The 24,724-nt window shown below is 41.8% G+C and overlaps 7 protein-coding genes across 10 annotated transcripts; 3 read left to right on the top strand and 4 right to left on the bottom strand.

Moving 5' to 3' along the window:
* The first annotated feature begins 314 nt into the window (after positions 1–314).
* On the top strand, positions 315–2,701 carry LOC129597169 (ras-related protein Ral-a-like). The gene is made up of 4 exons (XM_055494626.1): positions 315–616; positions 683–891; positions 1,452–1,626; positions 2,097–2,701. Exons 1-4 carry the CDS (start codon positions 509–511, stop codon positions 2,199–2,201), a joined length of 597 nt encoding a protein of 198 aa, XP_055350601.1. The 5' UTR covers positions 315–508; the 3' UTR covers positions 2,202–2,701.
* LOC129597168 (pyridoxal phosphate homeostasis protein-like) lies at positions 2,659–6,644 on the bottom strand. Of its 2 annotated transcripts, XM_055494625.1 has the most exons (8): positions 5,720–6,644; positions 5,461–5,584; positions 5,289–5,390; positions 5,070–5,105; positions 4,813–4,888; positions 4,162–4,296; positions 3,689–3,831; positions 2,659–3,238 (listed from the first exon to the last, which is right to left on the bottom strand). In XM_055494625.1, exons 2-8 carry the CDS (start codon positions 5,554–5,556, stop codon positions 3,044–3,046), a joined length of 783 nt encoding a protein of 260 aa, XP_055350600.1. In that variant the 5' UTR covers positions 5,557–5,584; positions 5,720–6,644; the 3' UTR covers positions 2,659–3,043. The 2 variants fall into 2 exon arrangements, with proteins under 2 accessions (XP_055350600.1, XP_055350599.1); XM_055494624.1 differs by lacking the exon at positions 5,720–6,644 and having other exon boundaries at positions 2,661–3,238; positions 5,461–5,664.
* Positions 6,022–8,508, top strand: LOC129597170 (BLOC-1-related complex subunit 7-like). The gene is made up of 6 exons (XM_055494627.1): positions 6,022–6,281; positions 6,412–6,516; positions 7,385–7,447; positions 7,758–7,801; positions 7,897–7,917; positions 8,062–8,508. Exons 1-6 carry the CDS (start codon positions 6,201–6,203, stop codon positions 8,246–8,248), a joined length of 501 nt encoding a protein of 166 aa, XP_055350602.1. The 5' UTR covers positions 6,022–6,200; the 3' UTR covers positions 8,249–8,508.
* A 2,102-nt stretch (positions 8,509–10,610) lies between these two features.
* Positions 10,611–12,998, bottom strand: LOC129597183 (uncharacterized). Its single transcript, XM_055494649.1, has 2 exons — positions 11,777–12,998; positions 10,611–11,580 (listed from the first exon to the last, which is right to left on the bottom strand). The coding sequence occupies exons 1-2, from the start codon at positions 12,848–12,850 to the stop codon at positions 11,446–11,448; spliced, it is 1,209 nt and encodes a 402-aa protein (XP_055350624.1). The 5' UTR covers positions 12,851–12,998; the 3' UTR covers positions 10,611–11,445.
* A 1,456-nt stretch (positions 12,999–14,454) lies between these two features.
* Positions 14,455–17,839, top strand: LOC129597159 (threonine synthase-like 2). Of its 3 annotated transcripts, none has more exons than XM_055494608.1 (7): positions 14,455–14,706; positions 14,893–15,132; positions 15,252–15,593; positions 15,877–16,095; positions 16,226–16,371; positions 17,064–17,189; positions 17,248–17,839. In XM_055494608.1, the coding sequence occupies exons 2-7, from the start codon at positions 14,919–14,921 to the stop codon at positions 17,614–17,616; spliced, it is 1,416 nt and encodes a 471-aa protein (XP_055350583.1). In that variant the 5' UTR covers positions 14,455–14,706; positions 14,893–14,918; the 3' UTR covers positions 17,617–17,839. The 3 variants fall into 3 exon arrangements, with proteins under 3 accessions (XP_055350583.1, XP_055350584.1, XP_055350582.1); XM_055494609.1 differs by having other exon boundaries at positions 14,455–14,892; positions 14,968–15,132; XM_055494607.1 differs by having other exon boundaries at positions 14,455–15,132; positions 17,248–17,837.
* Positions 17,742–19,838, bottom strand: LOC129597160 (serpin B4-like). Its single transcript, XM_055494610.1, has 2 exons — positions 18,661–19,838; positions 17,742–18,265 (listed from the first exon to the last, which is right to left on the bottom strand). The coding sequence occupies exons 1-2, from the start codon at positions 19,676–19,678 to the stop codon at positions 18,078–18,080; spliced, it is 1,206 nt and encodes a 401-aa protein (XP_055350585.1). The 5' UTR covers positions 19,679–19,838; the 3' UTR covers positions 17,742–18,077.
* Positions 19,839–22,174: 2,336 nt separating this feature from the next.
* On the bottom strand, positions 22,175–24,160 carry LOC129597184 (serpin B4-like). Its single transcript, XM_055494650.1, has 3 exons — positions 23,589–24,160; positions 22,761–23,354; positions 22,175–22,606 (listed from the first exon to the last, which is right to left on the bottom strand). The coding sequence occupies exons 1-3, from the start codon at positions 24,037–24,039 to the stop codon at positions 22,416–22,418; spliced, it is 1,236 nt and encodes a 411-aa protein (XP_055350625.1). The 5' UTR covers positions 24,040–24,160; the 3' UTR covers positions 22,175–22,415.
* Positions 24,161–24,724: the final 564 nt, after the last annotated feature.

Raw genomic sequence — 24,724 nt, 5'->3', positions numbered from 1 at the left:
ACCATAGAAGACTTTTAAAATACACCATAGAAGCACTTTTGTTTGCTAAATAATTCCGATCACGATGATAAGATAACAGTGATAATCCGTGCGGAAATCGCAGTCCATTCAATCTGCATATCCGAACAGAAAACTGTGCATCTGCGCTCGAATGCTACTACCGGAAATCGATAACAATGGTCGGAGCGCATGAAATATAAACTTCGCGCTAGGACGATACATGGCGGATAAGCTGTCCGGCCATTCTTAAATGACATTTTTCTGACTCACAACGCTTCGGTTCAGTGACACACACACGCCTGCAGCTAGCGTATTTGTTAAATTTGCAAAGTGCGCCTATCATCAACCATATCGTCAGCGATCATCTCCTCCATTTAAAAAAACCCCTTGCATGTTTCCTACACCGTCAGCATTCTGCCAACTCCTCCACTTTGTCCCGTGCGTAATCATTACCATTGCAGCGTGATATTTATCATCTGTCCAGAAATCCTCCCCTTGCACCGCGGCCATGGCGCAGAATAAGAAGAGCGCCCCGGAGGAGGTGCACAAGGTGATTATGGTGGGCGCTGGGGGTGTGGGGAAGTCGGCCATCACGCTGCAGTTTATGTACGATGAGGTGGGTACGGTTTGATTGCAATGTTATCCCTGATGTGTTGCTGATATTCTGCACTGGTGCGGCTAGTTCGTGGAGGACTATGAGCCGACCAAAGCGGACTCGTACCGCAAGAAGGTGGTGCTGGAGTCCAAGGAGGTCTCCGTGGATATTCTGGACACGGCGGGCCAGGAGGACTACGCGGCCATCCGGGATAATTACTTTCGCAGTGGGGAAGGGTTTATGTGTGTATTCGCCCTGACGGATACGGATTCATTCGCGGCGCTCGATGAATTAAAGTAAGTTGCGAGACTGTATAATCTTTGGTCTTTGCTCATTTGGCTGCGTGCAAGCTAGATTTCACTGATTTGACTGTTTTGCAACTTTGTTGTTTTTTCGGCGGAAGTATGTACCAAGCATGTAAAGCGATTTTTTAAATACGGAGCGTGTTAAGCTTTAATTGAGGAAAGTAGTTCGGAAGTCGTCGAAAGTCGCTTTCTTAAAATATTTTGCCCGTTTTTGACGACGATAAAATTAATGAATTGGTTATTTGGAATTTTTTTTGTAATCCATGTGCGAGTATGTATTTACAGTTTATCCCGTTAAAATTATATAATTGTTTTTACGTTTTTAATTTATTGGTTTCGTTGTCTGAATTCTGAGTTTTCGTCGAGTTTGTCAGAAATTTGTGCTTTTTTAAACGTAGGGTGGCTACAAAATTCCATAGAAGTACAGTACGAGTACCATTACTGTACAGTGCTACTGTAAAGTGTAAACATACATGATACGCACTCGTATTACGTAGATTGTTGGCATTTTTTTCTTTACATGTTGTAATTACTGTGCTTTGTGACGGCAGAGACCAGATTTTTCGCGTGAAAAACATGCCTAAAATCCCCATGATTCTCGTCGGGAATAAAGTGGATCTAGAAGCTCAGAGGAAGGTGTCCATAACGACACTGCAGGAGAAAGCGCGATTGTGGAATGTTCCTTACATTGAGACGTCAGCCAAAACCAAATTCAACGTCGATAAGGTAAGTTCTGGAATAATTTATTTTGGATTGTCTGTGTGATTGAAGTCCTTGGCCAGCAGGAATATACGTCTGTTTCTCTATGCTTTGTGAATAAGTTGTCATTTGATTATGTTTTGCCCAAAATTTGCAATTTTGTGATTGGTACCGGAAGTTGTCGTTATCAGTTGACTCTTATCTGAATGTTACATGCTGATCATTTAACGTTTTGTGCCGCCAGACAGTTTTGAACTTTGAATGTCCTTGAAATGGTATACTGTATTGCCTCATTGTTTTTGCAATTTTGAATCTATGGTTACGAGTAGTTTTTAGTTTTGATTTTCGGGTTTTTGACGCATGCTTGCGGTAATTTTGCAGTAATTTCCATCGCTACTAGCGCTTTTCTGCTGTGTACGAATTATGCCGTAATGGTTTTTCAGGAATTGCATCGGCTTACGCCAATCGAATTTTCTGTAAGATAAAACGTTTTGTAGGCGTTTTACGAGTTGCTGCGTGAAATAAAGCGATGGAAGGAAGGCGAGACGGCCACAACGAAGAAGCCAGACCGGAGAAAGAAGAAGAAATGTTGCATTTTGTAATTATATATTGTGCGCGGATTTATTCCTTATTTTTTATAGTGTCTTCGTTTTATTTCGTCGGGGTCAGTACGCGTATGCGGTTGTTTTTCTTTTTTTAACCAAATTGTCCTGTCGCAGTCGCTTGATGATCGTCGCTTCTCATCAGTAGTGGCCACTTAATCCCGATTTGCTCGGCTGCGTAGTTTTCCATAGAATTTAGAGGCGTTTCTCTGTGATTTGTTCCGCATAGTAATTGGACTGTACCTGAGCGCGTTCGGCATCTATGTATGTTATTATCTTGCTGCGCGATGCTCTTGCTTTCCGCTTGAAAACCTGACAGGTTTTTTGCGTAGTTTTCATCCAAGCTCGATGTTTTTTACCGATTTTTTAATAAATAATACGCTGTCAAATGTGCAGTAGCTTCATGTTTAATCGCTTTGATAGTCGATAGATTGAAAATATTAGTGCATACTGGGATTGGTTTACTTATTTATTCGCAGTAAAACAGGAAAGGAACGAAGAAAGTGAGAAGAAACTGCTGTGTTAGAACAGTTGAATGGCTCGAGCTACTGAATAATCTGGCTGCAGTTTATCTTAATGATACTTTTGTCGCTTAACTAACAAACGAGCATTTGCACGGGATAGTCATGCGAAGGCTTTTGCAATTGTTCCTCATTTCTAAGAGAAAACGGTAATAAATTCATCCGTTATTATCGCGTACCGCGAAAAAATTTTCGAGATTTATACACAGCATGAAAATGCCCTTAATAAATTAAGAATTCCATAGCTTTTTACCACCATGCCACCGCTAAAAGCCTAAACCCATCCTAAACCGACGTCGCTTTCGAAAATCACCACCGATATCACTCTTTTTCGTCACCGGAATCCGTAATAGTATGATACACACGACTGCCGAATATCTTGCTTCCCACGCGAACCTGAGAGCTGCCCATTTCGATGGCGTGTTCAAAATCCTCGGACATGCCCATGCTCAACTCCAGTTCACTGGGATCCACTCGTAAATGTTCACACAGCGCCTGATGACACGCAAAGAGGCTCTGAAACAGAAACTTTTATACCACACAGCACGCATACACATGCATAATACACAATATAGATATGAGATACATTAATAATCATCAGAATAGTTAAATCTAAGCATACGAGAAATACATTAAATTTTGGTAAAATATTATTAACAAGTAAAAGTAATCGATTTATGTACAAGATGTAATTTTTCAGAAATTTTGCTTCCAGCATCGCCAACCAACAGCCACAAATACGAATTAAATAAAAAAACGAATTAACTGCTGTAAATGCAGAAGGGTCTGCAACTATTCGATTCTGCAAATCAGTGATTTGCGCTTTAACCACAAAAAGACAAAAAAAACGCAAAAATACGACTGACCAAATCATGCACTTATTGGTCGAAAGCGGCACTATTAATCATTTTCGCCCTGGTACAGACTGCAACAAACGTAAGGGAATCGTGTACCGAGCATACGTACAACAAAATCGGGATTGGGTCGGATGTTGGTGCTATGCTCGATTGCACCGATCGTCATAAGGCCTTTTAACTTCAAGCCGGGACAGCGGGCATTTATGTGATCAGCAATGGAAACAACCTGATCAGGATGGATACCATGCTTATCTGGAAATTGGAATAACACACAATACAATTAGAATTTATCGTTAGAAGCACCTAAGCACTTGTAAACGATGTAACGGGATGATATTCCAAGGAAAAACTATGGAAAAGATAGGTAAAAGAATTACACTAATTTTGTATTCGTTTATCAATGCTATTGTTTTTAATTCTCAGTGGTAGGATTATCAGAGGCTGAAAGCACTACTGAGAACAGAAGCCATCACACGTAGCAAACGTCTGGAAGACTGGAATACACTGCAGGCAGCGGATTTGCAAATTTACATAGTTCCATTAATGATGAAGATTGTAATACTTGAACTTTACGGTGCTCACTTGGTTCTTTGCTGGTATTAATTTCCAACATGACATCCAGTTTCCGGTCTAACTGCCGTTTTTCCCAGCCACTATTAAGAGCATCGGCAAGTTTCACGCTGTCGACTGTATCTACTACGGTCAGACTGGGAGCACCTGGAAAAAACGCATACTCGTAGTAATCAATAAGCAAAACATCAACAACAATACAATTATACAAATATACAATCTGTTATTCTTTCAACAGCATACGCCACCACCAGTATAATACGGCGGCACATTAGAATTTACATGTTTAGTTATTTACTACAGTCAACTTTCACGAGTAGGCAGAAAAGTACTGTCCTCATAATATTTTGTCACGCTACAGTGCAGCCGTATGCGGGTACATGCAAAATTATTAATAAAATTAAATAGTGAGTTCGTTGATATTTCGCACAGATGTAATAAAACGTAGAGTAAAGGCATGTACATGATGTACTGGTATGTAGCCGCTACCGCTGTACGGTTGTACCGTTTAGTAAACTGTTAAACAGCATCTCCAGACGCCGTCACGTAGACTGATTCAAATTATAATAATTTTTAAAAATTCCCGAACCACAAAAGATTTTTTTTTTCAAAACTGATTTTCTATCGAAGTATCAGTATGCTTATCTGTATTCGGTCTCTTACCTATTAACTTTGTGACTTTGTTTCTCTGTAAATGACCAATAAAATGCCATCGTATATCGGGACATTTGGAAAGGATCTATAAAAACAAGCAGTCATACAGTGAAAACCCCACCGAAGAAAGTTATAATTCGACAACTAAACACTGTTACGCTATAAAAAATCAAAAACCACGTCTCCAATATGCGCCGGAAATTCAACTGTGAAATACAGTAAATGATTCAAATTAATCGTAAACCGTTCCAATTCCGATTCCTAACCTGCTCATCGGAGGCCTTCTGTATCAGCTCCTGGACCTGTTACGAAAACGCGAAATTTTCGACAGTGCTTAAAATGAACGATGAATTCGAAAAGTGCTAAAACATCACAAATCGCAAAAAGCAAACTGCCGAACATAATACGGCTCAACTTGTTACTACAGGCAAGCAAACTTTTGACTTTTAAAGTACAGAGTATTAGAGTAGACTCTTACTGCTTACATAGTTTTCTCCGAAGTCTTTTTGTCCTGCCTGGTATGCTTCCACAATCATTTCCACGGGTTTGGTTTTGCTAACAGCAATGAGCAGCGGCTCTTTAAATCCCTGCAATGCCGCAGAGGTGCCTTATAGAGAATAAGAAACGCGACGATGAAATCGTTGTTGTACGGCGTACCTGCTTTCTGGTGGCACATGCATTCTTCATCAACTGCCGGATATTATTCAACGACGCAACGATATCCACTGTCTCCGTCGCCATTCTCCGCAGCATGAATGCAGTATGAAATCACCAAAAACATCTGCAACGCAGCATATAGTGGCGACAGTCGGAATGCAATGAATTTCCAGATTTTAAAACTACAAAATTATCTTTAGAACATAGAATTTTAAAAGCGAAATGCTTGAGTCGATTGATCAGCTGTAAAACTGCTTACCATTTCCGCTAACCATTTCCATTACCAAACGGATTGGTATTTGGATTCTGGAACCGCTTCTAAACAGGCTTTTTCCGTGAATAAGTAACTTGCAGTATAATCAAAAATTATTAGATGAAAAAATTAATTTTCTGACTAATTTTTGCTTTTTAATGCGTTTTAAAATTTTTCTTAATTTAATTTCTCAACATTCCGTCATTCCAATTTCCATGCAGGTCTTGTCAAATGGACTTGGAACTAGATGCTCTCGTTTTCCACCGGAAATGGCATCACTTCTCACGATGAAAGCTGCAAAGCAGCAGACGATTTCTGCCCGTCCGCTGCACTTGGATGAAAAATCCATCAAAATCAAAGCAGCAATTTGTAATTGGAGTATGATTGGCACACCAGCCCAAACAGACCAAGCCACTGCTGCGTATGATCGATCCACCTTCATCTTTGGCATAGAAAGTGTCAGATTATCCCTTAAAGGAGCGAGAAAATGAATCCATCCGTGGCATTGACGACAGGCAGCCTGCATCCTTCTAACAGCTTCCACAACACGCAGGCCTTCGCGTCTCCCGTATGTTATCAAATTATTGCTTATCGTGGCTGCGTGCTGTGCGACAAATTGCCACTGTCCCGTGTTTACTCTAGTCCTTGATCCTTATCCGTAATGGCACTGTCTTGACCGTGATATTGTGTGTTTGAAGATGACGGAGGAGACCATTGAGAAGACATCACAGCGCATTCAGTCCAGTATTCGCGATGTCGGAATTATCGCGCGGGAACTGCTCAAGGGATCGCGCTCGGAGGAGGTAAACATAAAACAGGAAACGGGTCACAGACCGTTAAAGTTGTGGGTGTCGGTGGCATTGCGCAGTTCCAGTTCTGTTTCATGTGACCGTGCCAGTACGACTGACGAAGTTGCAATAATTATTTATTATAAATTTCGCCTGTTTGGCGCTTGCAGCATATCATATGAATTTTCAATTCCTGCTTTATATCATGCATTCATGCTTGCATTTAGGTAGTAAGCAAGTTACGTATTTAGCCATTCTGTTCTTGTAGCAATGTAGTTGTAGTCTTGTAGATACCAGTGTATGTTTGATTAACTTGTAAGTTGTTTTAATTTTCAGTATTTGATACCGTATCAGGTTATTTTCATGAATAGCTATCTATGAGAAAAAGTTTTGAAAACCGTGAAAAAATCTGGGTAATTGCCTGATTTTTTTAAAATGTGCTTTAAACGTTTTCGGTTATAATTTTTCGACGGTGTCTGGTTAATAATTTTAGCAATGCCCGTTATCTGTGGGTAGTTTGTGTGAACATGTTACCGGGGTTTTGTTTTGTAAATTGAACCACGGTTTTGATCGTGAATTATTGTAGCAATTTTCGTTTCATACATAATGTCAGCAGGATTTGCCAGTCGTTGGATTAATTTTCCGCTGTTTTATGGGTGCTTGTGAAGATTCTCTGTCGTATCTTCGGCAGTGTTAGTGCATTTTAATTAGGACAAAGTACTTATTCATTTGAACCAAATATGTACATTTTACACTTGTACCAATCCCTAGAATTACCGCCTCCTTTTCTATTTAAAACTTTATCAATCCAACTATAAAACTAATAAAAGGGATACTTTTCAAGTTCATGGTTATATATGCTGAGGATTTTGTTTCTTTGCAGGTGCTGATGACGACAGCCAAACAGTTCGCCGGTATGGAACAAAATATTGAAAGTTGTGCTCTGGTACGTAATTTTAAACTACATTAAGTTAGTACTAGTTTTCTTGTTAGTAGGTGTTAATTGTTTGAAACTTCAGCAGAATCGTAATTCATAACCATAGTATCGAATTTCACGCAAAGAGATATCTTTCTTGTATGTATTGGCATTTGGCGGTGTATTGCACACGTAAATGTATTGTACATATTTGATATTCCTCTATTTTGCAAGGGATACTTCTAGAGAAGATGCTGGAGTTTGTCTTTGCATAACTATTGTGCATTTGTGCAAGATCATTACATGTATCAAGTTGCTCAGGTGATCCGTTGTTTTTTAGAGTGTCTCAAAAATTGAGCTGATCTCCCAGCAGCTGGCGCTTCAGTAAGTCATATGCTACGGAAAATATAGATATAAAAAATCTCAGACTGTTTCGTTTCTAACGATCTAACATTTCTAACGATTGTTTACTTTTGCAGTCAGGAATGTATTGAACAAGCGTAAGTGTGGAGTTTCCATGTTAGATTACATTGCGGCGACTAGGCTTCAGTGGCTTTCGAAGATTTTATGAAGCATTTAGCACTGGGTTGATGCAGTGGTTGTGTCAACCGGCTATTGAATCAGGCTGTTTATTTGCTGTGTAGATTAGCTAACGTGGAAGATGTGGAATGGAAATTGTCCAACATTATCGGCGCTCCGTCGGCGAACATTCCCTCCGCCTCGTCGTCGGCCACAGAATCCGTGATCGCACCTGCGACTGATCCCAATACATCCTTCGATAGCGGCTCCACCATCACCGAGATCTCAGAACGGACGGCACCGTTAGAGTAGCGACATTTTTGATTGCTCAATCACTGTTTTTTTAAATTCCAACTCACTGTGTCAGCTTCGGAAAATTTGTTCGTTCTTTTTATGTTTTGGATGTGCAAGCTGCTTTGTCCGATTATGGGCATTCGGCGTAGTGTTGTGATTTTTATGTTTATTCTTACCTGCACAGTGAACACTGCGCAGTAATGTATTATGCATGTGTAACCGAACAGTTAAGTCTGTGTTAAATATGTTTTGCTGCAGCGTAATCATAAAGTATTCAGTCAAATTCTGGTTTTGTTAACTTCCGTCTGTCCAGCAGTAGGGAATATATGGCGCACTGTTTAGTAAGTTGCTGTTCATACGTACAGAGTCAAACACCGCCTTCAAAGAATCCTTTCGGACATTCTGGCTGACGGCGGTTGTGATACGGTTTCCGCATCAATAAAATACGGTAAATTGTAATTTGTAGAATATCTGCTTATGACTCTTTAGTTCAGAGCGTGACGCTTACATTTACCGATAACTTTTACATTGTTACTGAATTTTGTATTTACAGAATTATAAACATAGAAATTCTCGACTCCTTGTTAAGCTGTTAGCAAATGTGTTTATCTGTAGAGACGGCCGTGTCACTTTTCTATATGTGCTCCTTTTCATTTATTATTGTCCAATGCGTTGTACAAGGCGGTTCTCCCGCTGCAAAGGTCATTATTATTACCTTATTATTTATTTACCTCTCCAGAAAAACGCAGTCATTATGAACTCTACTGCAGCAACCAATTAGAACGATAAACCATTAAGATACACATATACATACTAGGAAAATGCACCGAACTGTGCATTGGTAGACCGGAGCGCAGCTCTTATTAGGGTTAAAGACTGAAAGTGTCTGTAACGGCTAATTTTGGAAAAGTTTGTTTTTGAATGTGCAGAACAGAAAATAACATAGCAGATTTAGTGTGGTAGCATGTCCGAATGTGCATGTGTTACCGACCAAAACTTTCGGACGTCAAAGACATCCGGTGGACGTTTAGTCGGTAAACCGACAAAAACGTATGTGGCCAAAAGCACGTCACCCAAAAGTGGTCCGTAACTGGCAGAGGGTATAGAATTTTGCTCCGTGCCCTGAATGTCACACAATGCTGGAACCCGTTAGCCAAAATACCTACCAGGTTAGAGCATGGAAAGCATGATTTCTGGGCAATCCACCCATCCAATTTCTGAACTTTTAAAACCACAGCAAGCGTGTGGCTAGCGTTGCACCTGAAATTCAGCTCAAAGGCAGAAAGAGATATTTAGAGTGGGAGCGTTGAAATTTTGGCTGATAAGGGAGGCGTGATCTCGAGTGTTAGAATAGGCGTCCGGTATGAGGGCGGTTGTGCACCCCAATCTATCGACGTACTGTACATATGTTTTCTATACAGGCTGCCGTTCAATTTACTAATGCAGTTAGGTCACCATTGTCGGATAGGTAGTTACCATTACACTTCGACAATTATTTGGCTCAGATAGACAATTCCCTTGTACATCCCGGTAATAAATTCCCTCATATCAAAGCTTAAGCTAAATCGGCCAAACTTTTTCATATTATGTTCTTGTAATTTAGCTTGTTACCGCCTCGGTAACACCAATACACTGACGGCATTTAGAAAGCCGCAGATTAACCTGAAAAATCAGCTTACTATCTGAAATGTGCCGGATCTGGGTATCACCATTAGGGCCAAGGGTTGCCAGTGCCACTTTGGTGTTGTTGGCATGGGGTATACAGCAGCAAAACATTTTTCCGAGACAGGGAATGGGAGTGCGATTTTTGCCGGTCACATGCATACACACGGGCATGCCGCGAGGCAAATGCTTGCAGCGAGGCGCAGAGGCCGTTGTGCGGTTGTTCACTTTTTCAGCCGACCGCATTTTGGAGAAAAATTGCAGAATTTCGACTGTATGCAAAAATCAGGTACTGGTGTTGCGAAGGCCTTGGCAGGCTGGCGGCAGTCTTTGGTAGTTTTAGAAAACATTGGGGACGGATCTGTGGTTGCAGTAGCTAAAATATGCTGTGATGGATTGCCAGTAGCCACTCGATCATCACAGCAGACATGTCCGCTTTTGGGTTTAAAAAAGCTTTGTTTTTACGCATTCGTTTTCGTCGTATTCATGACCTATGGCGTAGTTCGATGCTTCTCAATACAACAGTGTATATACATAAACAGCGTACATCCACTCTTAATCCGTATTCGCCAGGGACATCATCAAGCAAAACTATTACGTCATTTTTTATTTCCGCGTATGACGTCATCGTTACTTCTGTAACAAACAGACAGACAGACACGTTTTCATTTCGCCTGAATTAGAGGACCTTCGCTGCGCTCCGATCGATGATCGGCTTAATTTGAATATTTTCATTCACAATCAATTATAACAGTTCCCTGTGTAAATTTACGCAAAACTGTCGAACCGCTGACATACGAGTACATACTTAGGTTCCATATTTACCACATGTGCAGTTTTGCCACACTTGGCTGAGCCTCAACCGAATCGGCACTGGTCCAAGATGTTTTCATACACTGCACATCTTTTGGCGTTTCCGGTGCGGTATCATGTATTACCCTTTTCTGTCGGTGCAGCAGATGGCGCCTCCCCGGGAAACTACCATCCGCCATTAACAAAAGTCGGCCAAAATCGTTCGTCCGGTATTCCCCACGCTTTTACCGTCGCATCGGTAAGGTGCTCGGGGAACGCTTTTAACCAGCGAATTGCGTCCATTTTTTGACGTATAGTCCACTTTGGCCACTTAGTTGGCACCGAATTCGGTAGACGGCGAAAACTCCTATATTTCTCTGGGTACGGTGCAAACCATTGAAACGGCTTAGCTTCGTCCATTCTGTCATGCGATTTCGCATCCCTCGGTTTTGCCTCGACTGAAATGGCATTCGTCCATGATGTTTCCACACGCTGCGCATCTTTTGGGGTTCCAGACGCGATATTATCTTTTCTTTTGGTTCAGCAGATGGCGCCTGCCCAGGCATCTGCCAAATGCCATTAACAAAAACCGGCCAAAATCTTTCGTCCGGCATTTCCCACGCTTTGACCTCATTATCCGTCAACTGCTCGGGAAACGCTTTTAACCAGCGAACCGCTTCTACTTTCATCCTCATATTCCAGTTTGGCCATGCAGTTGTAGGCGATAGACGGCGAAAATTCTTATACTGTTCTGGGTGCGGTTAACACCATTGAAAAGGCTTCACTTCCTTCAACCAGTCTAGCTTGTTTCGCTTCCTCTGTCTCTTCTTTCGCCTTTTAGAAACTACTGGAGTATCACTTGGTCCGTGTTGCAGTGCGCTCACAGTTTCCTTATGCTACAAAAGAAAGCTACGGTATATCACTCTGAGGCATCAGGTCAGTGCAACAACACTTTTAGAATATAAAGATGACCGGCCTAATTAACTTTCTCAACAGCAAAATGTCCCCTCACGCAAACTAAACTGGAAAACTGATACCTGCAGTACACGCCGAACTGCTTAAATAATAAATAGGCGCAATTTTTCATCCTACCTGAAATTCGTCAATTTCCTGATTTGCAGCGGTGTCAGATGATGTGGCATCATTCCAAGTTGATCTTACACCGTTTGCAGCTCTCAGAGCTTCATACGCAGGTTTATTTTCTCGTGCCGGTTGAACAGATTGCGGCTGCCGGGGACACTGCCGAATTCCATCAATAAACATCTGCCAAAACTGTTCGTCCGGCATTGCCCATTCTTTGAGCGTTTCTTCCGTAAAGTGTTCCGGGTATGCTTTCAACCAGCGAACTGCATCTACTTTCTCTTTAATTTGCCACTCTTTCCATGTTGCTCTTGGCCGGTTAAGACGTTGACAGATTTCCGGGTATTTAAACTGCCCAGGGTAAAACTCAAACTCCTCATTAACTGACTTTCCGCGATTCTTTTTTCTTTTCTTAGGAACCCCCATTATTTGTTGGCAGAATTCGATCTCGCTAATCTTTTCGGGCAGATCTTGACTGGGCATTTCGGTGTCATTTAGTTCACAATTGAGCGTCTCGGCGTGCAATGTGTGTGCCCCTTCCTGGACATCGGCATCGTTAGCGAAACCATCTGCTGACATTTGGTCCCCATCAAGTTCAGAATCGCATAGATTCTTTATGACGAGAAGTTCGTTAAACTGGTGAGAACCGTCCTTCTCTAAATCCCTTCCCGGTTGTCGGTCCTTGAGGAGCCTGCTAAAAAATGTTGTTCTGTTATGTACAGGAAGACTGGTTTCCAGGCTTTGCTTTTCGGAAACTAAGAAAGGTCGACTTGCGTTTTGCCCCACTTCCGGCATCCATTTTGGTTCTGGCTTGCATTCCGGCTTTGGAAAATAGGAATTTTCTTGTGTCGCTTCTTGCTGCGGATCCCGATTAGTAGTCACATTCTCCCATCCAAATCGAGGACACCAAGGTGACGTTTCTCTCTTGAGCTGCTCTTGGGTACACAAGCCCGTTCCATCCGCGTAGTTCTGGCTTTCAGATCCTCCACTTTGTGGTATTCTCTCCGCGACAGACTGTGGTGCAGAAGAAACACCCGCTTCGGCTAGCTCTGAATAGTTGGGCGGTGTGCAAGCTTGGAACATCATAATATATTATTATCTTGCATTTCCTGATCACCGCTCCTGACGCACTATTTACTAGTAATAGATACAATTAAAATTTCAGACCTAAACTTATAAAAGTTATGCACACTGCACACAAAGCAGTAGTGCTACGGCGAACTAGGTACATCACGCAAAAAAGTGCGCCTCATGTGCTCTAGCGACTGAGTCTACCCGTATTAGCGTCAAGAGCCTGCAGCTGTACTCGTGCAGTAATACTACGGTAGTAATACTTGTATAAAATAATTATCATATTGTAGGAGTAATGAGAATCAATTGCAATTTGTGTTTCAGCAGCGTTGTCACATACATGGTGCAGATCAGGTTTTCAAACTTGTCTTTGAGTAGATTGAATGAGGTTCACGTCGTCGATTAAGATGAGTGAAATGTGCGCGATCGCAGGGTGCTTATGAAAGTTCTAGAAGTATTGTATATACAGTAATTATATGAGAATACGTAATCAAGAAAAGAGCGAATGCAACCGTCGAAACCTTACGGTTGCCAATGTTGTGCATAACAACAGAACTGTCCAGCTGCAAATTCCCGTTCCGGCAGCACCGTCCGCGAGGAATTCGAATTCCGATCACTGTATTGTATTATAACACATAAAAGATGGGTACGAGTAGACTTTTTTTGGAAAAGTCGGTGGTGTTGCCGGCTTAACGGCAGCCTGTCGGGCTGATAGTCGATCCGTTGTTGCCGGTTGCATGGGAAATGTGTATTTTTGTTCCACAGAACTTAATGTACATGTTTCGTGTTTCTGTACAATTTGTAAATTGTACAGCACCATGTCTCCGCTGCAACATTGCAACATGGTATACAATGATACTTTAAAAAGTGTGACCTTCATCATCGACATCTGTTAATCCAGAACGCTAGCTGCGAAGGCACACAAAAGACTTTATAGCGAAGAGAACAGCGAGAACTTTACATGCGAAGTATATGTTACAACCGGTGACGAATTTTGACGAAATGCTTTGTTATTTGTCGGTCGACTGCCTTGATTTTGTTGCTGTGTAACTCCCTGCCATTTCTTTATCCGACAGTTTGAGTAAAATTTCGAAAAATGACCAATTGTCCAGTTACATAAATGAACATTGATTGAACGCTAAATCACGCAGGTACAGGTACATTGTCCAGTTATAAGACGTATTGTGCAGCAACGAGCATATTCACTACTGCATCCTACGTGGCTACGTTTATATTTTGATAATCTTTACTTTTAGAAGTTGCTTATGCTACAGGCTTAAATTTGAACCGTACGCTTTAATGTAAAGATAGGCCTTAAACAATGTTTTTCTTATTTCTGTCTAGAAGTATAATATACAAAGATATTATATACAGAGGTATATACAAAGAAATGCTCACAGGGCTTTTTGTATTATATCTTAGCCCTTTGTATTATATCTTAGCCCATATCTCTTTGTATTATATCTTTTTGTATTATATCTTATCTTATTATATCTTAGCCCTTTGAGTACTGGGTAGAGATATGGCTGTAAGTACTGTATGATGCGGTGTGTAATTATACTGCGCAATTAATTGTAAATAAATGAGTACGCAAATAAGTATTTGTAAGGCACTGCAAGTCTGTGCGAGTGTGAGTAGTGGTGTCAGTGCTTAGTGTGAATGCAAGAAATTGATGCCGATCAACTGCTGGCAATCACACAAATGCCTGAAAATGGAACAACTGTGGGAATTCTTATACCAGTCCCTATGCAGAGTGTTATCGTGATCTCTCCTTGGACTTGAACCTAGAATCTGCCAGTGGCAGTGTTATCAGCGCCAGTGGCATTAATTCTGAAAGGAAATTACCGGTGCACGCCGCTTGATTGATAGAAGTAGAGACTGTACAAGTAGAAGTACTCTGTAGAAGTGCACGTAGAGACTGATGAAACGTGAAAACGTGAAAATCTGTGCGCTGAAAACGTGATTTAATCATGTGCTGTGGTTATGTTGCTGGTCAAGTATAGTGGACTTTACAAAGGTGGTAACGCAGAGAGCTCTTGTCTCTGATTAATTTCCAGGTACGAATAAAAACATTTACCCGAAGATGAAATACTGGAGCACTCGATCTCACCAGAAAACCTTCACGTTTGAAGAGGCCTTACTGCTGGGTTACGCTCCGGATGGCGGACTGTTCATGCCAACGCACATTCCTTCCGTTGACTTTACGACATGGATGACATTGTCATACCCGGAAATCGTGCTGGAGATATGCAAGATCTTCATCGACCCAACAGAAATACCCCATGACAAGCTTCGAGGTAAACAAGTAATCTTGAAAGGGTAATTGCATTTGTGAAGCAATCACAGACTCGATCTGCTACTTCTGCCCTTGTGCATCGTACATATGTCAGATGCTTGAAGTACCTGTTTGCTGTAGAAATAATTTTAAGCCAACTGCAATCCGACCTGGTTGCGACGAAGCGGTTAAGCGATGACTGCAGCGTACTGGAGTTGTTCCACGGTAGTACGCTGGCCTTTAAAGACTTGGCCATGTCTTGCACCGCACGCTTCCTGGACTATTTCCTGCAGAAGCGGCAGCGGCATTTGAACATCATTGTCTCCACGTCCGGCGACACCGGAGCTGCGGCGATCCAGGCTATTCGCGGCAGTCCGCACATGGACGTTTTTGTTATGTATCCGCTGGGTCGGGTGACAGAAATCCAGGAACTGCAGATGACGACGATGGCCGCAACTGCCGAGAATGTGCATCTGTTCGGACGTAAGTGAGAAACCACTTACCCTTTAGCCGTTTTTCCAATTCACGATAAGTTCTGATGGCTGGGAACTATGAGCATAATTCCCTACTATTGTACGTCATCATACGCGCACGCACACAGAGCAATATTAATAATTTTCAAAGTGTATGAGATATTTGCTCTATTTGTATTTATAAAGTATCGTATAAGGTAGACTATGGATTATCGCCGTTTTTAACTCGATTCACGTTCCTTCGTAGCTATAGAATAATTATTAATAAATTTGCTAGGAGTAATTTTGTGTAGTTACCGGCACAAGCGATGATGGCGACGAAGTTATGAAAGCGTTGTTTGCTGATAAAGAGTTCGCGGAGCGGAACGATTTGTCAAACGTGAACTCCATCAACTGGTCACGAATCCTTATACAAATCGCGCCTTATTTCTACGCGTATTTCCAGTCAGGTGCCAAACCGGGACAAGTTGTAGAGATCGCTGTACCGACTGGTGCAGCTGGGAATTTGATCGGTAGGATAATAGTGGAATACGTCTGTACCTTTGACATAAATACATAAAAACTTTTTCTTATGTAATTAAAATTTAAATTCGAGTATATGGCTGCTTTTTTGATCGACCTGAACACTGTGCGTGCGTCTAGGTGGCTGTATTGCTCGCGCCATGGGACTTCCGGTACGTTTGGTCGCCTGTACCAACGATAACGATGTGATTCATCAGATGATTCAAACTGGTGTACTGATGACCGGGAGTGTTAAGCAGACCTTGGCATCTGCGATGGACATCCAGGTATATTGATAAGTTAAATATAAATACATATACTTGAAGTATTGATAAATAAGGGCTTTTCTGCATTGCGGATGGACAATTCGATTTCGTATACATAATATGTACTTTCATTTCTACACGTAGACTTCCACTATTTTAGAGCGAAGGTTGTTTTAGCTAAGAGAAGGAGCGAAAGTTGGTTGTTTAGTCAGTTTGATTTCGCGGTTTTTGATTAATTTTTATTTGCATGTTCTATTAATGTTGAGGAAATCGTTTTGTGGCCTAATGGCCCTATAATCGGACAGCGACCATCAGCGCATATCGTTAAGCAGGATTGTGGAGTGTAACCGTGTAACTCGAGGATTTTCTTGTAATATCTACAATACTAACATGATGAATACATCTACATGCGTATATTGTAGATTTGGTTAAAACTGGGGTTTTACTTGCACAGTGTAATTCGACTATGAAAATCAGATCCGTGCACTACAATTTAATAAGAACAATTATGTACGTACGTATTATTAATAAGAACAATTATGTAGGTATGTACACCATATTCTGCGCTCAGCGGGTGCAGCATGTTTTGCATTGTTGTTTTCGCCATTCATGCTAATACCGTATTTCCAGTTTTGGATATTGCTTTTACTAGCCCACCTTCTGCATTTTGTTTAATTAACGCCGTTTTTGACTTTTGATTTCTGACCGCCTAGATGCCTTACAACATTGAACGAATACTGCACGTGCTGTCGAACGGGGATACCGCCCTTTCCAAAGAGTTCGCTAATGCTGTGGATGGTGGGAAAGCTTTGCGCTTGGGAGACACTCTGCATACTAAGGCAAGAAAATGCCCCGTAATATTCTCCATTTTGATGCAATAATTTTAACAATCTGCAGGTTAAAGAAACTTTCCATAGCCACACTTCATCGAACGCAGGCATCAAGCAGACGATTAAAACCGTTTTCGAGCAGCATCAGTACGTCGTGTGTCCTCACACTGCGACGGCCTTGCATTATTATTCAGCAAACCAATCGAACAGCCGCAAGTCAGCCGCGTGCGTCTGCATTGCCACAGCGTCGCCCGACAAATTTACGGAAGTACTGGATGAGGCGGGGATTAAGAATACCGGCGCGGCTAAGTCGTTGTTGAATGAACTTCGAGTTTCTCCTCAGAAAGTGTTGCGACTAGAAAATCGTGACGAATGGGTTGCGGTGCTACGAAAAAGCATCGAGGACCACCGAAAATTAAAATCCAGGATGATCTGATTCAGAACTGAAAGTATGGTCTGTTCACCTACAGATATCAGTCAACATGGCGTGACCTTACCGAAGTCTGCTTTTTTAACGGATTTGACCTTAAAGCTTCCTACATAGCTAATTTTGGGCTTACATCGTGTTTTGTGCATTTATTTCGCTGAGGTTGTTACGGCAGTTAAATTTTAATAAAAACTTGAACAACTTTCCTGTAGACAGTAATTATTATAAAGTGGAACAGCACTGGTATTATTAAGCGTTTGTTTAGTGCTGTTCGGCCTTCTGTCACAGATATAAACAGTCATAACTAAACAAACAGACGAGCGAAAACAAGTTACGAACACTGTCATGCCGGCATGACGTTAGAAAAACTTGAAAAAGCAGAAACTGAAAACAGAAAAGCGTCAGAAAACCGTTAAAGCTTGAAAAGCTTGAGAAAAGCGGAAATCCCAGGTCGGCCTTTGCTGGTTGATTCAAGCAGCTGGATTTGCTACTCGTCCCAGAAAGAGAACAGTTCCGGTTTCATCGTGCTGAATAGCGAATAAGAAGGGATGATCGGCTTTGAAAACGCGCTGAAGATCGTCAGGAAAAATCGTTAAGGAAACCGGCACCACTTTCAAACCGGTGGCTGCTGCTGCTTCTGTTCCTTTTTCGTCCACCTCTGTATAGGTAACAAATAAAATAAATGTAAAACCTAGATGATGGCACAGAGACCGCAAGCTGCTTAATGTATGTAGAAATTTTTGTGAACCAAAAATCTCTGACGTACGAGCAGCCCCAGTGAATAATTTGCACGTACATACTAGCCAACAACCGTACAGTGTATAAAAACCCAAATTAGTACATACAAACTGTATAGAGCCTATATTATAAAGAGTATAAAAATATTTGTTCGTTAGTTCAAACATACTTACAGTATGATTAGAAATTACAGTCATATCGTACATGTTCACTACAGCATCCTTGTAAGTCGTAATGAGTATTACAGTACAGTACTAGTACTGCAAATACAGTATTTTAATGATCGAATGTTAGCCGTAAGGCTTAATTTATTACCAATGAACGCCTTATGAACCACTTCGCCGACATTCAGCCGCTGATCGGCCATCCCGCTGAAATCAGCATTCGATTGGAATGCATCCTTGACGCCCATCTTTTTCAGCGTCTCGATCAGCTGATAATCGGTCTCGATTCTGAATTTGGGCAGGGTAATGTCCACTTCATAGTTTTGGTATTTGGTCTTGTCAAACACCGACGCGGTCAGCTTCTTCTCAAGATCAGCCAATCCGTCCCTCTTATTGGGCAGAATTATCAGCATACTGGCACTATTGCCCGCGTAAGACTTCTTAAGAACAGTGGCAGCTAGTTCAGGAAACTCCGCATAATTCACATCCTGATCCACCTTTTTCATAAAGCGAGTCTTCAATCTGTTCCCGTTGGCAGTGAAGAAGTCGCCTTCCTGCGTGTTTTCGTTGTTAAAATGGTCTTCCCATTCAGCTTTGAAGTAAATCGCACTGACCAGCGCCAGTTTGACATCGCTGGACATTTCGGAAAATAAATTCTTGATGCGGTTATTAGTGACGCTCTCCACCCATTGGTTGATCTGGTTTTTAGCTCCGCCCGGATTGCCCGCAAAGTCAACCTGGCCGAAGGTCGTGTTGTACGATGTCTTCAACGTCGAATCGAAATCCTTCTGAATCTTCAGTCCTTTCTGAAGGTACACGCGATTGGCCAACGCGAGATACGCAGTTGTGCGCTTCCATTGGTCGTCCGGGGAGGCGGCTGTACTCGATGGCTTGGCGCCCTGCGTGTGTATGTCCAGTTTGCCGAATAAGTCCTTGAAGCTCTTGTCGATCTTACTGGCATCTCCAAGGTTTTTCAATTTCGTGGCCGTTAGAAGCTGATCCCTCGTCGCCCCTTTGGCTCCCACGTTGAGCATGGAAAGGGCTGCCAAAATGCTGAATGGCGAAAAGAACACATTCTCACCCGATGGGATGGCGTTAGCTGAGACCAAATTGCTGTATAAATTCAGGGCAAACTGCTGATTTGCCAGAGCGATGCTGCTGGTGACCATGATTTTTCCGGTAGCCTGAATTACTGTAATTAGCCCCACCGTAGTTCCAGTAATTTGGCTGTGTTAAATTCTGAAGCGAACTTGAACCGTGGCTTGCTGTCGTTGAGTTATGTGTGTGTCTGGGGCATAAATAACTACTTCCAAACCTGTTTGATTTTATCGTTTACGTACAATGCACAGTACATGCCTGGAAAAACGTGTATAAATGAAGGTGGAACGCCTTACTTGTTGATTGCAAAGGGTAATAAAAGATTAATAATTATGTACAGTCTGTACGTACTCGCTCAGTGCATCTTAATGGTAAGTCCCAGTGCTCTCAACATATTTAAACCGGTTCAGAAACTGAAGTCTTACAATTAGATATGCCTCGCGAAGTGTTTATTGTACAGTTGTATTGTACTTTGATACGCGCCCCGAGCAGTGTTGCACTGGCATACTGTGCTATATGTTGTTCCTAACTGTAGTCTAAACTAGTCGGTTTAGTCTAAACCACCTATTATAATACCATAAAATACTCTGCTCAGTACATATTTTATATTTTACCATAAAATTATAAGATTACAAAGAGAAATATTGCTTATGAAGATACTGCTATATATGGGCCATATCCGAGATTGGTCCTTTCAGATTAGGCAAACGATTCGTTCTCTTGTATGTACAATACTGAGCAAACGATGCGTTTAATTAAGGTAATCAACTGCAAGTGGTAACTGTGCAGTTACAAACTTACTTCGCAGTTTATTTATTTTCGGGCATCTGTCCCCGACTTTTACTTATACACTTCAAAATTCAAATATCACAACCGACAGAACTCACAGATGCGAAACTCACAGACATCATAGTATCAGTATCACAAACATTGTGTATAACTACTGAAATTACTCTTGTAGTGCCAATCCGTATATAAATTTATCAGCTTCTGTTGAATGTTGCGGTTAACCTTGGGAAATACGACTTCATATGGGTTGATGTTAATTCCGAAATACCAGCCTTCCCAATTCGGATCATTGTACGAACAGTTGAACCGCATCATTCCCACCCGATATGCATTCATCAGCACGTCGACGTCAAACCCCGCTTTCCACACTGCGTTAGTAAGACGTATTTCTCCCTTTTGAATAGCTTCTTGATGGTTCTCAAAGCATTTTAAGGTAGGCAGGATGATCTTCAAACCAACACGATCCGTCGCTAGCATCATTGACTGAACATGTCGTTTCGGAATGCAGCAAAAGGTCGTACCCACCAACTTGACCTTTCCAGCCAGCCGTGAAAAAAATATATCGCTCCAACAGTTTTGCGACCAGAACGGTAAAAAGGGTCCACGAACACTGGCATTCAGTAGGATGAAGCGAGAATAGTTTTTGTACAACTCATTGTGAGTTAAGACTTCTTTGTAAGCTCCTAAGTCTTGACAGGTATTATTGCGCAAAATAACTTTGATGTTGGGCTTTGCAGGAATAGGTGGCATGTAGCTGCCCTTGAATCCGCCCTGGATGATGAAGACAAAATCGGCCTGATTGTGCAGGCCGTGCCGGAGGAAAAACTCCAAATTGATACGTGCGTTCGGGGTGTCTTTAAAGGCAAACACAATCAGACTTGGGATATTACTTCCCGGTGATAGCACAGCCCTTTTCGCAACAGGCTGGCTATGATACAGCAGCGATTTACTGATCAAAAACAGTGGATGATGACGCAACAAGTCCGACAGATTCTTCCTAAACTGGAGTGATGCTACCAAAATTAGCGTTGCCAGTGCTATAAAAAGCTTGACCCTCTGGATAACAGTTAGCATTTTCACCGGACCTTAAACGTTGTGCCTCGCGTATATTTACAACAAAACCCTTTTCAGAAAACGATCAGAGTACTCGAACGAAACTGAAAGCAAGCTGATGGAGCAGAATATTGCGTCAACAAGTGGCGAAAACTCAGTAGAGATTTGCAACTAGCCTAGCCTAAACTAACCTTTACCATGCGCTACTGTACAGTCGATGGTATCCAAGTATGACAAAAAATAAAAGTTTTCGATCTTTTTTCGCAAAGCAAAGCTTCCGCTTCTATATATAAACAAATTTTATGAGCAAAGGGTCGCAGGCTTGTAGCGCGACAGCATAATTATCACTTACGTAACCGTATGTTTAACGTCAGAAGTCGTGCGTAACACCGAAAAGATGTAGAACAAAGTTTGTTATACAAGTTTCGATTCGATGAGCGAAAGGTTTTTACCGTTTAGGCGCTAACCTGGGCAGTTACAATCTACTAAATTACACAATAATTATATGTAAGTACTAATTACGACTGGCCTGCCTATATTTTCCATGCATATATGAGTGCAGCACAAAAAGGTTTCTACGCACACATCGACGACCTACCCGTAGAGTAACAGGCAAGTGAGCTATGAAAAACGAGCGACTAAACCACGAGCGATTAAAATGCTAAGCCAAGAAAGCTGTTGATCACCCAACTTTTATTTCGCTCTGCTAATGGAAGAAGAAGAAATCAAGAAATTTCGCAAATTTTATTGATCGGCCAACTTCTTGACAATTCGGAACAACTCCTGTGAATAATCGCTCAAGTTTTTAATCTCCGAATTGCGTACCGCACTTGGTTGTAAGTGTTTTCATTTTACTTACTAACCCCTTATAGGACAAAACAAAAAAAAGCTGTATAATTTGCGCCAAAAACAGTGTTTGTAAGATTATTCGCCTTTACTCGTTCACCTAAAGTAGTGCAGCCATCTCTATGCCGGACTGGGATTGGACACGCGTCCGATGAACAAGATAGCGCCGGTTTCGCGGTGCTGGATGGCGAACAAAAAAGGATGGTCAGCTTTGAACACTTTCTTCATATCGTCCGGGAACTCTATTGCCGACAACAGCACCATTTTCATGCCGGTTGCAGCAGCCGCTTCGGTTCCTTTCTCATTGACCTCTGCAACATCATATAACCATACAATTAGCAAAAAATCGTAATTTCATTTTCTACAGCCTCCGCCTTACGTTTCTTAATTTTATATTGAAGTGAACCACTTTCAAACATTTTTGTCAATTGCATGTTCTTAAACGAGTCTTCTTGGTGTACATACCGACAAATGTTTTATGAACCACTTCTGATATCTTCAGCGGTGGTTGCGTGGAAATCCCGCTGAAATCGGCATTATCCTGGAAGGCATCCACAATACCGATTTGTTTCAAAGCAGCGTTGAGATTAAAATCACTCTCGATCTTAAATCTCGGCAAGGAAATCTCCACTTCCGCCCTCTGGTACTTGCTGATATCAAAGTGGTCGGGGCTGAGATTCTTCTCCAGCGCGGCCAGCCCGTCCTTCTTATTGGGCAGAATGAACAGCATGTGGACAGCTCCGTGGGCGTACGGCTTAATTAAGCCGGTAGCATCCACATCCGCCAATTTGGCGAATTTTGCTTCGTCATCAGTCTGCTTCATACACGGTACATTTTTGAAGGTGTTCCCCTCCCCGAAAAAATCCCCGTTCACGGTGCTCTCTTTCTGGAAATGGTCCTCCCATTCGGCTTTGAAATAAATCGCACTGACCAGCGCCAATTTCACGCTTGGTTCAATCTGGCTGAAGAGATTCTGAATGCGATGATTGGCGACACTCTCAACCCACTGGTTGACGTCGCGTGTCGCCTGCTGTGCATTGCCCGCAAAATCCGCCTCACCTGCAGTTGGAATTGAAACTCAAATTGAAATTAAAACAGTTTTAGGTCGTTTTGGTAATGATCTGAAATGAATTTAAACGATGAAAACAGAATGAAATCTCACAAAATACTTTTTGTAAAGCTTTTGGTTCCGAGTACTTTTTTCTGTTACGGCACAAATTTTATTTTATTTAAAATTTATTTATTTATTTATTTAGATGTTATTTAAAATTTTAAATATTAACCAAGCCTTACCGAACGTGGTCTGATAGAAATTTTTTAGCACATCTCCAAATTCCTGCTTGACACTGAAACCCTTCTGCAGATACACGCGATTGGCGATGGCTAAATACGGCGTCTGGCGTGTCCATTCGTTGGGGGGTATGGCAGGGGCGGTTGAGGGGGTGGTATGGACTGCCAGGCGGGTAAAAAACGACATGAAGGCACTGTCGATAAAGGTGTCGTTCATCTTGTCTAGATGGGTGGCCTTGAGGATCTGCTGCTTGGTTTTGCCCTTGGCACCGACATTGACCATCGACAGTGCAGCCATGACGCTGAACGGCGAGAGGAAACCGTTTTCATTGCGGGGTTTACTGGCAATTAAATTCCCGTACAGATCCAGGGAGAACTGGTTGTTGGCCAGGGAGAATGGGGCGATGACAGCGGCAGCCATTGCGTCGGTGTCTGGTATAACTGGTGTGCTCATAATGCTGCCGGTGTATTTACTTATATACGAGTACTTCTATTCGGTGGAAAAGCAAAAGTTTGATTTTTTCAGGTGATAAAAATTAATGATCGGCCAAAGTGCAAATGCCACTCTACTGCACGATGCACTGGTTCGTCGTATACTCGTATGCATCCTGAAGCTTGTTTATTCTTTAAACGTAGTGTGCCTTAGCTTTGGTACTCGTACAAGTTGTTGAGGCCCGACTCATTATTGATTGGTATTGAACAGTACAGTGGACTTCAAAATTTTGTTACATTCGGTCCGGGACCGAATGACCAATAAAAATAAATGGCCGGGACCAAATGACCAATGAAAAGGAACGTGCAAGACTTTGAACACCTGCACCTTGCGCATTTCTCAACTAAACCATCAACCGATATATCAAACGAAAGAGAAAAGAATTTCGAAAATTTTGATACCAAACAGGTCATCCTTTATGAGATCTAAGAGAAAATCAAGCCATTTTAAGTTTGTCGTAGACAAAGCATACGATTTCCGTGTGAAAACTGAAACCAAACCGTGGATTCAAATCCTATGCTATGTCTACGAGAAACTTTAGATGCGTCGATTTTCTCTTAGATCTCATAAAACACAGCTTGTTTAGTATCAAAATTCTTGAAATTTTTTTCTTATTCGTTTGAGATATCGTTCGATGGTTTCCGTT

Source organism: Paramacrobiotus metropolitanus, unplaced genomic scaffold, assembly GCF_019649055.1.
Source record: "Paramacrobiotus metropolitanus isolate TYO unplaced genomic scaffold, Prichtersi_v1.0 Parri_scaffold0000101, whole genome shotgun sequence".
Lineage (NCBI taxonomy): Eukaryota > Metazoa > Tardigrada > Eutardigrada > Parachela > Macrobiotidae > Paramacrobiotus > Paramacrobiotus metropolitanus.
This window is presented reverse-complemented; position numbering and strand designations above follow the sequence as displayed.